General features: G+C 38.3%; 1 protein-coding gene across 7 annotated transcripts in view; it reads left to right on the top strand.

Moving 5' to 3' along the window:
• The window catches only part of PLCH1 (phospholipase C eta 1), a 219,594-nt gene that overhangs the window by 149,921 nt on the left and 57,631 nt on the right, over positions 1–12,042 (top strand). For all 7 annotated transcript variants that reach the window (XM_043595074.1, XM_043595073.1, XM_043595068.1 and 4 more), the window contains 2 exons: positions 7,783–7,876; positions 10,340–10,543. In XM_043595074.1, coding sequence (XP_043451009.1) covers positions 7,783–7,876; positions 10,340–10,543 — 298 coding nt within the window. The remainder of the gene's footprint in view (positions 1–7,782; positions 7,877–10,339; positions 10,544–12,042) is intronic.

Below are 12,042 nucleotides of genomic sequence, written 5' to 3' on the forward strand. Positions count from 1 at the left end.
CCGTCAGTCTACATCTCCTCCAGATTTACTCTCCATTTACGGTCACTGGGGCAGAATGTGTTTCGTATTCAATGCTTTTTTAGAGTTTTGGTTCCAGAGCTATAATTGGATTTCATTCCCCCATCCCCCTTGACAGCCTTTCTTAACAAGCCTCTACTCTCTTTCTATCCTTTTGTTTCTTGTGGCTTAAGGCGAGAAGAAGAGAAGGCAGGACTATTGAAGCATCCTTACAGTCTGAAAAACCAGCTAGCTGTTTCCTGAGCACAAAGGCTATCTCCATGGATAAGCCAAAAGCAGGCTTCTGTTTATGCATCACTTTCATCTGAAATATACATATGTGTGGTTAATTCCAGGGGAATTTTCAGAGCTTTACTAATCTCATGCTGGAGGGCCCTCTTCTTATTGTAACTGCGTTTATCTGACATAGATCTATACATTATCTCATTGTGGCACTTCTAACAGTTGCCCCTTTTGTGTCTTTAAACTCTCCGCTAAAATATTCCCTTGATTCTTCTAATCCAATTACCAGTGTTGTTTGTACCATCTCCCTTCATTATTCTTTGCTGAATCCAGAATGATTTCGTGAGAGTCATGGTCATTCTAACCTTACCTCTCTATGATAAATACTTAGAAACTCTTCTTTGCTTATAACTATCCCTTTTGGGGCTAGTGTACCTTTGTCTTTTTTTTTTTTTAACGCATTTTCTTCATCATAAAAGCATTCCTTTAAGAGTCATTCCTGAGTTTCTGTTCATTTACTTAATTATTCACAGTTGAAGAAATTGAGAGACTTTTCAGAGTAATTACATCTTGTAGTATTTTTGCAGCCTTTAATATAGTTCCAAATGGCATTTTTCTGTGAAATAGTCATACCTTCAAATGCTTTGAAAGTTGTGCTTTAATTTCAAGATGAGTTAGAGGTAGCCATTTTGGGGAGGAAAATTCTTACTTATTTGGTTGAAAACTGAAGGGCCATTCACTGAGAAATGTTTCTCCACTCCCTTCTGAAATTAACCAAAAATAGAGGGAAGAGGCTTTTTCTTCTGTATAAAACTATGAGGACAAAGAAAACGGGAGGAGACAGGAACAACAAAATCTTGAAATTTGTCTGATTTAAAGGAGACCTCAGAGCACTGAAACTCAAGCCCACAGAGCAGGAAACCATGAAGTAATTTCATTAGCCCAGGGGAACCCCAGAAAAGCTCAACAATTGAAGTCACGTGATGCTCTTGAAAATACGAGATGAGAAGGGGTCAAAAACCCAAGTACTGGTTGGAAGTAGGGCTCTAGATCCTATCTCCTACTTCTTGCAGCAGAGCAACTGTCCTTCCTCCATCCTGGCCTAAAAGTAAAAGTCAGAACCGGAGAAAGATGGCCCAGAAGGGTCTACACTGAGGCATACCAGGCACACCTGAGTACTGAAAAGATGGGGATTGTGGTAGATAGTCTGTGAAGATGGCTGTGGCAATTCTCCTATTCCTATATGCATGCCCCTTGGCAAGGTGACTTTGCCTCTCCTCCCATCTGTTTTCCTGTCCCTTTAATCTCGTCTGGCTTCGGGATTTGGTTTGACTAATAGATTGTAGCAGATATGATGTACAAAGAACCTACGCCTCCGGGAGCCTTGATGATTCCACTTTTGCCCTGTTGGAATTGTGCGACTACCACGTGAGGAAACCAGGCCAAGGTTTTCTGGATGAGACACTACTCAGAGAAAGAGGCCCAGGGCCAACAGCCAGCACCAACCACAGACATGTGAGAGAGGCCCCCTTATACACTGAGCTGTAGTCAGGGGCCCAGGTGCCTATAGGCACTTGAATAACCCGTAGGTGAGAACAGCAAAATAACTGTCCAGCCAAAGCTGGTCCCACTTGCCATCCTGCACAAATGTGATTTTAAAACAGTGGTTGTTGTTTTAAGTTTCTAAGTTTGGGTGGCTTGTTTCAGAGCGATAGGTAACGAGTACAGGGGTGAAATGAATGTCTGTGCGGTGTGGGAGAACCATAACCCTCTTCTAACACTCTGCTCCCAGGTTTCTATATAAGGGAAATTACAGGTAGGAAATAGGAGACTATGACAAGCTATAGAGGGTTGGATAGTGGCCCCAGAAGATAAGTCCAAGTCTTAACTCCCGGTACCTTTGACTGTAACCTTATTTGGAAATAGGGTCTTGGTAGACATAATTAAATTAAGGATGTTGAGATGAGATAATGCTAAATTTAGAGTGGACCCTAAATCCAACGATGAGTGCTCTTACAAGTGACAGAAAAGAGGATCCAGACACACAGAAGAAGGCCATGGAGGCAGAGGCTGTACTTACGAAGCCCCCAAGCCAAGAAATGCCACGGTTTGCCAGCAGCCACCAGATGCAAGGAGGGAGGCATGGAACAGATTCTCCCTCAGGGTCTCCAGAGGGAACCAAGTCTACCCACACCTGGAATTTGGACTTCTGGTCTCAAGAGCTATGAGAGAATGAATTTCTATTGTTTTAAGCCACGTTGGCGGTAATTTGTTACAGCAGCCCTAGGAAACTAATATACCAGTCCCAGGAAAACCCCCAAAATCTGAAGATATAGGCATCAGACATCTAATAAAATAGTTCAGACAGGGAATTCTACAGCGAGCCCCCTAGTCACTCGGCCTGCTCGTGAATACAGAGCTTCCAACCAATTTATTACTGACTTTATTTTAAATACATTTTTCAATAGCTAATTTTATTTTTTATTTTTTATTGAAAAAAAATTTTTTTTCAACGTTTATTTATTTTTGGGACAGAGAGATACAGAGCATGAACGGGCGAGGGGCAGAGAGAGAGGGAGGCACAGAATCGGAAACAGGCTCCAGGCTCTGAGCCGTCAGCCCAGAGCCCGACGCGGGGCTCGAACTCACGGACCGCGAGATCGTGACCTGGCTGAAGTCGGACGCTTAACCGACTGCGCCACCCAGGCGCCCCTCAATAGCTAATTTTAAAATGGGTTTTAAATAGCCAAGGCTTACCACATGTTTGAGGAAATCCTCGACCATAAAATACAGAGACCAAGGTAAACAAATAGCATTGAGAAACTTGGAGGAAATAGAGGCAATGCAGGGAGAAGGAAATTTTAAAAACTGCCCTTAACATCAGAGTGATGAAACAGAAAATTGCAGCCACGAAGCAAGAGCAGTATGCTGTGGGAAAAGATGGTTCTGAGGAAAAAAAAGAGCAGAGAAATAAACTCAATAAGTGGCTTAGAAGATAAAGAGAACATTGCCCATAAAATAGAACAAACACAAAGAAATGAAAAGTAGAAAGAAGAGATAAGGAAATTAGTGGATTGATTCAGAAAGCCCACTCTGAATAATCAGAGGTACAGAAAAAAGATAAGAACAAATAGAAGGGAGATTATAAAATAAATAATACAAAAAATGACTAGCATGGAAAGGTAGAACTCTCTAGACTAGCAGGGCCACTCAGTGCCAAGCACACTGGATGTAAAAAGAGATCAATGATAATGAAATTTCACAAAGCCAAGGGTAGAGTAAAACCCTAAAAGTTTGCAGAAAGAGAGAGGGAAAAAAGCGCTGATCCAATTAATGAGCAAAGGCAGGTCCTATAAAAGGAGTAGATTCACTATGGCATCAGACTTCTCAACAGCACCTCTGGAAACCAAAAACATGGGAGCAATGATTTCTGACTTAGAATTTTCTACCTGGTGAATCTGTCAACTGAACGTGCGTGCAGAGTAAAACACACATGGAAGAACACAGAAATACAAGCAAGAAATAAATAATTTACTTTCTGAGTACTCTCTGATGAGAATGACAGAATGAAGTCAGAACAAAACCTGAATAAAGTGCTGAATCCCACCAACCTGGAAGAAGGACAACCTTTATAGGGGATAAAAAATTGGAATTCATGGATTGTTTGTTGTCTTGGTAATCGAGACACCATTAGCATCATGAGGAAGAATTTATGAGAGGACACTAAAAATTAACCAAATGGGTAGAAATAGCAGCAATTAACAAACTGAAAACAAAAAAAGTTCAAGAAACACAGTCATTATTCAATAGACTCAATGTCCAACACTTGCATAATCAGAATAATTCAACACTGAATAGCAATTAAATTAAAAAATTAAGATATAACTATCTTAGGTGGAGGGGTAGAGGGAAAAAGTTAGTTTTGCTGGCTCAAACAAGCTAAATTTTTTTATCCAACACAATAAAAACATCCATAGATAATGCTTAAGGTGTATAAAAATAGAAAATAGCATCATTAACATAACAATTCGGAATATAAAGACTCCTTCCAACAGAAATATCTAGAAATGTTGACATTATTTTTCTTGGAGAGTGATTATCCATATAGGAGGGAAAATTCTGCTTTCAATCATAAGCTTCTTGGTTTTGATTTACTTAATTATGAATATATATTACTTTGATAAAAATGAAAAGAGTTTAACAATATTAAAATTCTGTGCAAATTATACTATGATTTTGGATTTGGTGTACTTTGGGAATCATAGCTATAAGAAATATAATTATTTACTTCTGACTTTGTTTTGAAATTCATACTCACTGTCAGAGCTTTGCCAGATAACTTATAAGAAGTCTGAGGATAAAATGTTAGTATCAGAATACTACTGTTATATAGGGATCTATGACTTTGGTTTCTACAACTAGTCCACCTGAAGTGGATTGACCTTTAATATGAGGGCCAGTTAGTCTTTTTTGGATGAGATTAAAGTATTATAGCAAACTAGGACAAGAGAATGGAGTCCAACCTGGAATAATCAAGGAAGTCAAATTATAGTAACTGACTTGACAGTTTAAAGCATCTCAAAAAATAAGAAGATTCAGGAGTTTCAGCTATATTGAAAAAAACAATCCGTTTTGAAAGTAAGCGTTTCGATTTTTCAGTAGAGATGAAGAAAAACACCCAGACAATAGGTATAATGTAAAAGTAAAGGCTTTGGATTTGAAGTCAGAAGAATGAAATTTGAACCTTGATTTTGCTTCCTGTTAGTTTTGTGACTTTGAGATAGTGAACCTTTTCTAGCATAGATTTGCATATTTTAAAATGGGAATAAAAACACCAAGTTTATGAGACTGTTGTAAGAACTATTTAAGATTTTATGTGTAAAAGCTCTTTATAAACTGCACAGCATTGACTACATTATTTAAATGTAAAGAATCATTATTAAATCCAGGATTTTTAAAGCAGTCTTAGCACCACTTGCCTGGTATAGTAAGAAGAGTCCTTCATGTTGGAAACAGCAAGTGGTTCAGATACTGCTAGCAAACAGAACTTTCAAATAAGCTTCATGAGAAATAGGAGTAGAGTAGGGAGAAGTTCTTTTCCGTTTCACCTTATTAGCTATGTGGTATACGGAGCAAAACAAAGGGGAAAGAAACAGTAAAGAGCATTACCCTATGTCGAACCTTCTTTCATACAGTAGAATTTCACAATGGCTTTTGAAGTAAGGTCCAAAAAATTCAGTTTTGTGAAATGCCGGATTTTGCTATTGGGAGTTATTTAAATTAGACCAGGAGTTGGGGGAAGGAGGGAAACTGACATGTACATTTCATTTCTCATTATTATGGGGTTTTACTGTATTTCACTGAGTTAATCCTTAATACTTGAATTTTGATAGGAAGTGGATTATTTCCCATTTATTGTTACATAATGCCCAGGAAATTGTGAGCTTCCTAGAATGCCTACTGATATTTTCATCAATTTACTGAATGCTTCTCGAATAGGATGCTTTTTGTTAACATGTTCTGCTTTGTATCTTGAACCAATAACATGTTCTCTGCTCAACTGCAATTAGTTTTATCCCAGGATGATATTTTTGATGTTTGTTACATCAAACATGGGCTCCTGGTAGACCTAAGTCTAGGACAAGGCCCCTACATCTCTGAACAAACAGCCTCATAAACCAAATAATTGCAGTGTAAACTCAGGCTTCCCATGGCACGTGAATTTTATTTTATTTTTTTTTTATCAATTTTTTAAAATGTTTACTTATTTATTTTTGAGAGAAAGAGAGAGAACAAGTAAGTGGGGGAGGGACAGAGAGAGAGGGAGACACAGAATCTGAAGCAGGCTCCAGGCTCCGGGCTTGTCAGTACAGAGTCTGGCGCGGGGCTCCAACCCACAAACTGTGAGATCATGACTTGAGCTGAAGTCAGACGCTTAACCAACCGAAATAACCAGGCACCCCAATTTTATAAAATTTTGTGAGAAATTACTTATTTTTTAGATTGCATGTGATAGTATATAGTAGACAAATTAATGAGCTGCTTAAAGCCTGACTAGGTCAGTAGAGTTTTTACAGGTATCATGATTTCATTTATTTTGTGGTATTTTCTGGTGTTGTCTGGTAATATAAGCCTCTGAATGTAGGAACGATTGTAAAATTTGCTCAATGGATTCATCAGCCATTGTGCAGCTAGTTTGGGGGGGGGGAGGGGAAGCATTCCATGCTATTTCAAGCCAGCAAAAAAACCAAAAACAAAAACAAAAAAACCCTGCAAAACAAAGCTTTTGTTCCCCTGCAGAAGGTTTAAGTGCTGTTTAAACTGTTTAGACAGGGGTGCCTGGGTGGCTCAGTCGGTTAGGCGTCCAACTTCACCTCAGGTCATGATCTCACGTTTCATGAGTTCAAGCCCCGCGTTGGGCTCTGTGCTGACAGCTCAGAGCCTGGAGCCTGCTTTGGATTCTGTGTCTCCCCTTCTCTCTTCCCCTCCCCTGCTTGTGCTCTCTGTCTCTCAAAAAAATGAGTAAATATTTAAAAAATTTTTTTAAACTGTTTAGACAAATGAGATTTCACTAAAACATAAGCATCAAACCTAAGAGATAATAGAATATTTGAGAAATATTGAGAAGTGGCTCATAAGATTAGTTTTCTCTATCACTATTCATTAGTATTTTTAAATGTCACTGTTAGACTGTGGGACTCAATTGAATTTTGATCAAAATATCACACCTTTCATGTTGCTATTTAATTAATTATTCCTGAAGAGTGTACTTTGCCCAGTGACACTAAGTATGTGTGTTCATGCAGCAACCTTGAGAATGCCTCAATAATAATAGCATGCACTGCTTCTCTGATGTCACACGTTAATAGTAATGCATTTCATTTTCACAACTACCTTATAAGGTAGCCGCAGAGAAGGTAAGTGACTAGTTCAAGATCCCGCTGTTAATAATATGAGATGGCTAATTGGGACAAAAGCCATCTAACTCCAGAGTACTTTGTTATGCTAGCTGCTTCATCTAGGTTTTTGGTTTTATTTTCTCTTGCCAACCTTTGTGATCTTGAATCACCATGCTCTTGTGATTCAGTGGAAAGATCTGTAGATATGTACACCCATGAGTGGATTTACCTAGAACATCCTGTTTTGTCAGGGGATCATTTTCTTTCTGTATGTATTTATGATTAGCAAACTGTAGTGTTTGTGTAGAAAACATTAATTTTCAAATAGCTACTAGCTTATGGTAAGTAGATTTTAACAGTGGATTTGCACTGATTATTGATTTAATTTTATTAATTTTGCTTCATGGAATACATTTGTCTATTACTTGAAGGGATGTTTTCACTGATTAAATCTGAAGGGTAACATGGTAAGATTCAGATCATTTTCTAAAGATAAAGTTGCTATGACACTAGTGAATCTCAAATAATGCTCATTAAATCACTTTGCACTATATCATGAATGCTTAAGCAATGTGCCTTTTTAGCATAGAAGAAAACATCTCATGGAATTGCAGGTACTCTACTAATGTTTTGTTTTGTTCAGATGAACAATGTGACAACAGACTATTGTCTTGACATCATAAGGAAATTTGAAGTTTCAGAAGAAAATAAGACGAAAAATGTTCTTGGCATAGAAGGTAAAATAACTAATTTCTTAATTTCTCATTTTTCAGTTCAGTTTGTGAAGTTAAATTCTAGCAAAATTTTTAGTAAAAGAAGTCAGGAAATATTCATGGATTACAGGTGATTCAAATAAAACCCACAAAACAACATATTTTCCTATAAAACAGATGCCATGATATTGCTATTTCTCTTACTTTGGCAATGATCATATGCATGTTCTACTCTAAGCAAGTCAACCTGATGCCACCATGTGGGTGATAGATGCCAAGAAATATTTGGACTTCTCTCAAATGGCAAATTTTGGAAAGAGATTCAACCTGGTGATTTCAAAAAAGGAAATTTGGTCTTCAAATAACTAATCTATGACATTAGTGACTTTGAAAGTACAGGTTTCTTTAAAAATCTTGGCAATGAACTTGTTTTTACCTAGTTGGTAGCAGTGGAGATATTGTTGGAGCCACAAATTTTGTTAATACAACTACTTCATTATATAGTTGAGGAAAGTGAAGCTCTCAAAGAAATTAAGTAATTTGCCCAGAGTTATATACTTAGAATGTAGCTTCAAGGATCTTGCACATAAATGTGAATATAGCTACATGTATGTGTAAGTTATATATACTTAAAATACGTGGGGAAATAAATTTCAGGCTGCTACCCAAGAGAAGAACAAATTTCAGGCAGAACCAATAATCTAATGAAGGACCGCCAAGGCCCCCCATTGCCCTCAAGACCATCCAAAGCCATGGTTTATCTTACTGTTTTTGATTCCTGCCCCCCCCCCCCCACACACACACACTGGTTTCAGGCTCAGTGTGGACAAGGAGGTTTGGTACCACATGTTTACTTCCTGCGGTGGAGGGTAATTAAAAGAAAGGAATAATTTAAAACTTATATATATTAAGAACCATTTTAAAACACCTAGAGAAGATAAACTAATTTGGGCCTTTTCTTTAGCAAGAAATGAATGTTTTGCTTGGTGGGCCCCCCAAAATGGAATTAAACATGATTTCTACATTATTGTCATAAAGATAGGCATGAAGAAATTCTCCAGAGTCTCAGAGGATATTTACAGATACAGATACAGTTTCTTGAAGACTTGAAGCAATTTAACCTGATAAATTGGAATGTCATTCCACTTAAGTACTTGTGGTCATTCAAGTATTTATTCATGTATTAATGAATGCCTCTTCTACCTAGGTATTATGTTTTGAAAAACTGTAGAAAAACTGATCGGGTTTTCTACAAAATTGTTTGTTTGAGTATAGCTGATACACAGTGCTACACTAGTTCTGGGGGTATATCTTAGTGATTCTACAAATGTATAGCTTATGCTATGTGTAGCTACTGTCTGTCTTATTACATCGCTATTACAATATCATTGACTCTAATCCTTAAGCTGCACTTTTATTCCTATGACTTGTTAATTCCATAATTGGAAGCCTGTACCTCTGTCTCCCCTTCACCCATTTGGTCCAACCCCTCATCCCCCTCCCCTCTGGCAACCATCACTTTGTTGTCTGTATTTCTGCATAATCTTTAAACATTATTTTTAAGTTACAAATGTGCTAGCTATTAGCAGCATCTTCCCAAACCAATTTCAAAGTCAAATAACCACACTGTCAATTTAGGCTGTGCCTAACTTTTGACCTATTACTTCACCCATGGCACTAACAGTACTGTTTTTTAAATGAATAACTTATCAAATTGATGGTTGCACCAGTGTATCACTTTGTGTAAAAATTGCTTTAATACTGCATCAGTAACCCATTAGATCATGCTGCATAATCCTAGCTTGACTTCAGTAGCTATTGAATGGCTTTGGAGTAAGCCCTCTCTCATACTCAATCAAAATTCTTGAAAAGCCTACTTATTTTTCTGTAGGTTATGTTCACATTGCTATTCCCCAGTCATGTTTCAGTTTTTAACACTATTTGACCTGAAACAAATCTCTCATTGCCTTAGTATTCCTCATAGTACCTGTCCTGAGTGTAAGTAAGATAATCATTAAAACATACTTTAATTAAAAAAATTTTTATTAATGTTTATTGATTTTTGAGAGAGAAAGAGACAGAGTGTGAAGTGAGGAGAAGCAGAGAGAGAGAGAGAGAGAGAGAGAGAGAGAGAGAGGGAGACCCAGAATCCAAAGCAGGCTCTAGGCTCTGAGCTGTCAGCACAGAGCCTGAACTGATTTTTTAATGTTTATTTTTTTGAGAGAGAAATAGAGCATGAGTGGGGAAGGGGCAAAGACAGAGGGAGACACAGAATCTGAAGCAGGCTCCAGGCTCTGAGCACAGAGCCTGACGTGGGGTCCGAACTCATGAACCATGAGATCATGACCTGAGCCAAAGTTGGACGCTTAACCAACTGAGCCACCCAGCTGCCCTGCTATGAACATACTTTGATCTCTGTTGTCCCTGATGGAGTCAGTTAAGTACACTTTGAAAGCTAAAGTACTTTACTCTCTCTTTCTTCCAAAGGGTTCACGAACTTCATGCGTAGTCCTGCTTGTGACATATTTAATCCATTGCACCATGAAGTGTACCAGGACATGGATCAGCCTCTGTGCAACTACTACATCGCTTCCTCTCACAACACATACCTGACGGGGGACCAGCTCCTTTCCCAGTCCAAAGTGGACATGTATGCACGGGTGCTACAAGAGGGCTGTCGCTGTGTGGAAGGTTTGTGCTTTGTCTGAGCTCTGCTGTGTGTTGATGGAGACTTAAAATATGTACTCACACTAATCAGAACCATTTTTCTGCTTATTGTAGAGTCATTATTTACTCATGATGCTCTCTGGATCCTCCTTATTATCCAATCAGGAGGAGAGAGAGAGGGATGTACTAGAAGTTAGGAAGCACACCTTCAGTTGCTACAAAACTGTGATGAAAATGAAAGTTTTCCTAGAAAGATTTTTTTAAATTTAAACAATGACAAAGATAGTTCAGGATAACTTTTTTTTTTTTTGAGACACTTCATCAGTCAGCAACATTTATTAAATTTCTTGTGGGGTCTTGATTGTGAGGACACAGATATAGGACATGGTTTCTGCCTTCAAGGAGCTGACAATCTTATAGACTGGGTGGCCATTAAAAACAGTAGTACAACATGAGAATTCCTCCAGGCAAATCATATACATATTGAGAAGTGTTGGTACAAAGAGTAAGATGTGAAATAAAATGCGATGAGAAATAGGTAGGCTGGGAAAATAAACTTGGGTCAGTCATAAAGAGGTAAAGGATTTGAGTGCTGTAGTGAGAAACTTCAGCTCTAGCTTTTGGTAACGGGTTCATTGAAAGGTTTTCATACATATGGTGATATGATCAGACTTGCAGTTTAGAAAGATCATTTGGGTCACTGTGTGGGAGGACAAGTTTTTTGAATATGTGTTTGTGGCAGGGAAGAAGAGTGAAGCTAGATAGAGCAAAGAGAATGGTAGGAAGGCTATTACAGTGATACCAAGGAAGGGTTCACTGGACTGAGTGAGTTGGAGAGACAATTGCATAGATATTAAAGAAGTAAACCCAGCAGGACCCAATGCAAGAAGTAAAGGATGTAAGGAATGAGGGTGAGAGCTGTAGTAAATGAATGGTGCCCTCACATTATGTGGGAAATCTGGGGGGAAGAGCGTTAACGAGTTCAGTTTTCCATCAGTTGAGTTTATAGTGACTTTGTAACATTTACATGGACATTTTTATCAGTCGGTTGGATAATAATATCTGAACTCAATGGAAAGATCCAGGCAAGATAAAGATAATTTAATTCTGTGTTTTACTTTTGTATTTCTGTATTTCTGTATGAATGTATGTATGTATGTATGTATGTATGTATTTATTTATAGAACGAGACCACGAATTGGGGAGAGGGTCAGAGGGAGAGAGAGGGAGAATGAATCTTAAGCAAGCTCCATGCTCGGTGTGGAGCCTGATATGGGCCTCGATCCCTCAATGCTGGTATCATGATCCGAGCTGAAATCTAGAGTTGGACGCTCAACTGACTGAGCCACCCAGGCACTCCATAATTCTGAGTTTTGTATGTGATATTTAAGATCATGAAAGTGTACAAGATCACTTACAGAGACGAGTGGACAAGTGAATGAGGCCTGAGTAGGGAAGTGATCCAGCATTTAGATGTAGGAAGAGCAAGGGTAACCAATGGGGATTAACTTAGAATGGTTACT

This window comes from Prionailurus bengalensis, chromosome C2 (genome assembly GCF_016509475.1).
Source record: "Prionailurus bengalensis isolate Pbe53 chromosome C2, Fcat_Pben_1.1_paternal_pri, whole genome shotgun sequence".
Classification (NCBI taxonomy): Eukaryota; Metazoa; Chordata; class Mammalia; order Carnivora; family Felidae; genus Prionailurus; species Prionailurus bengalensis.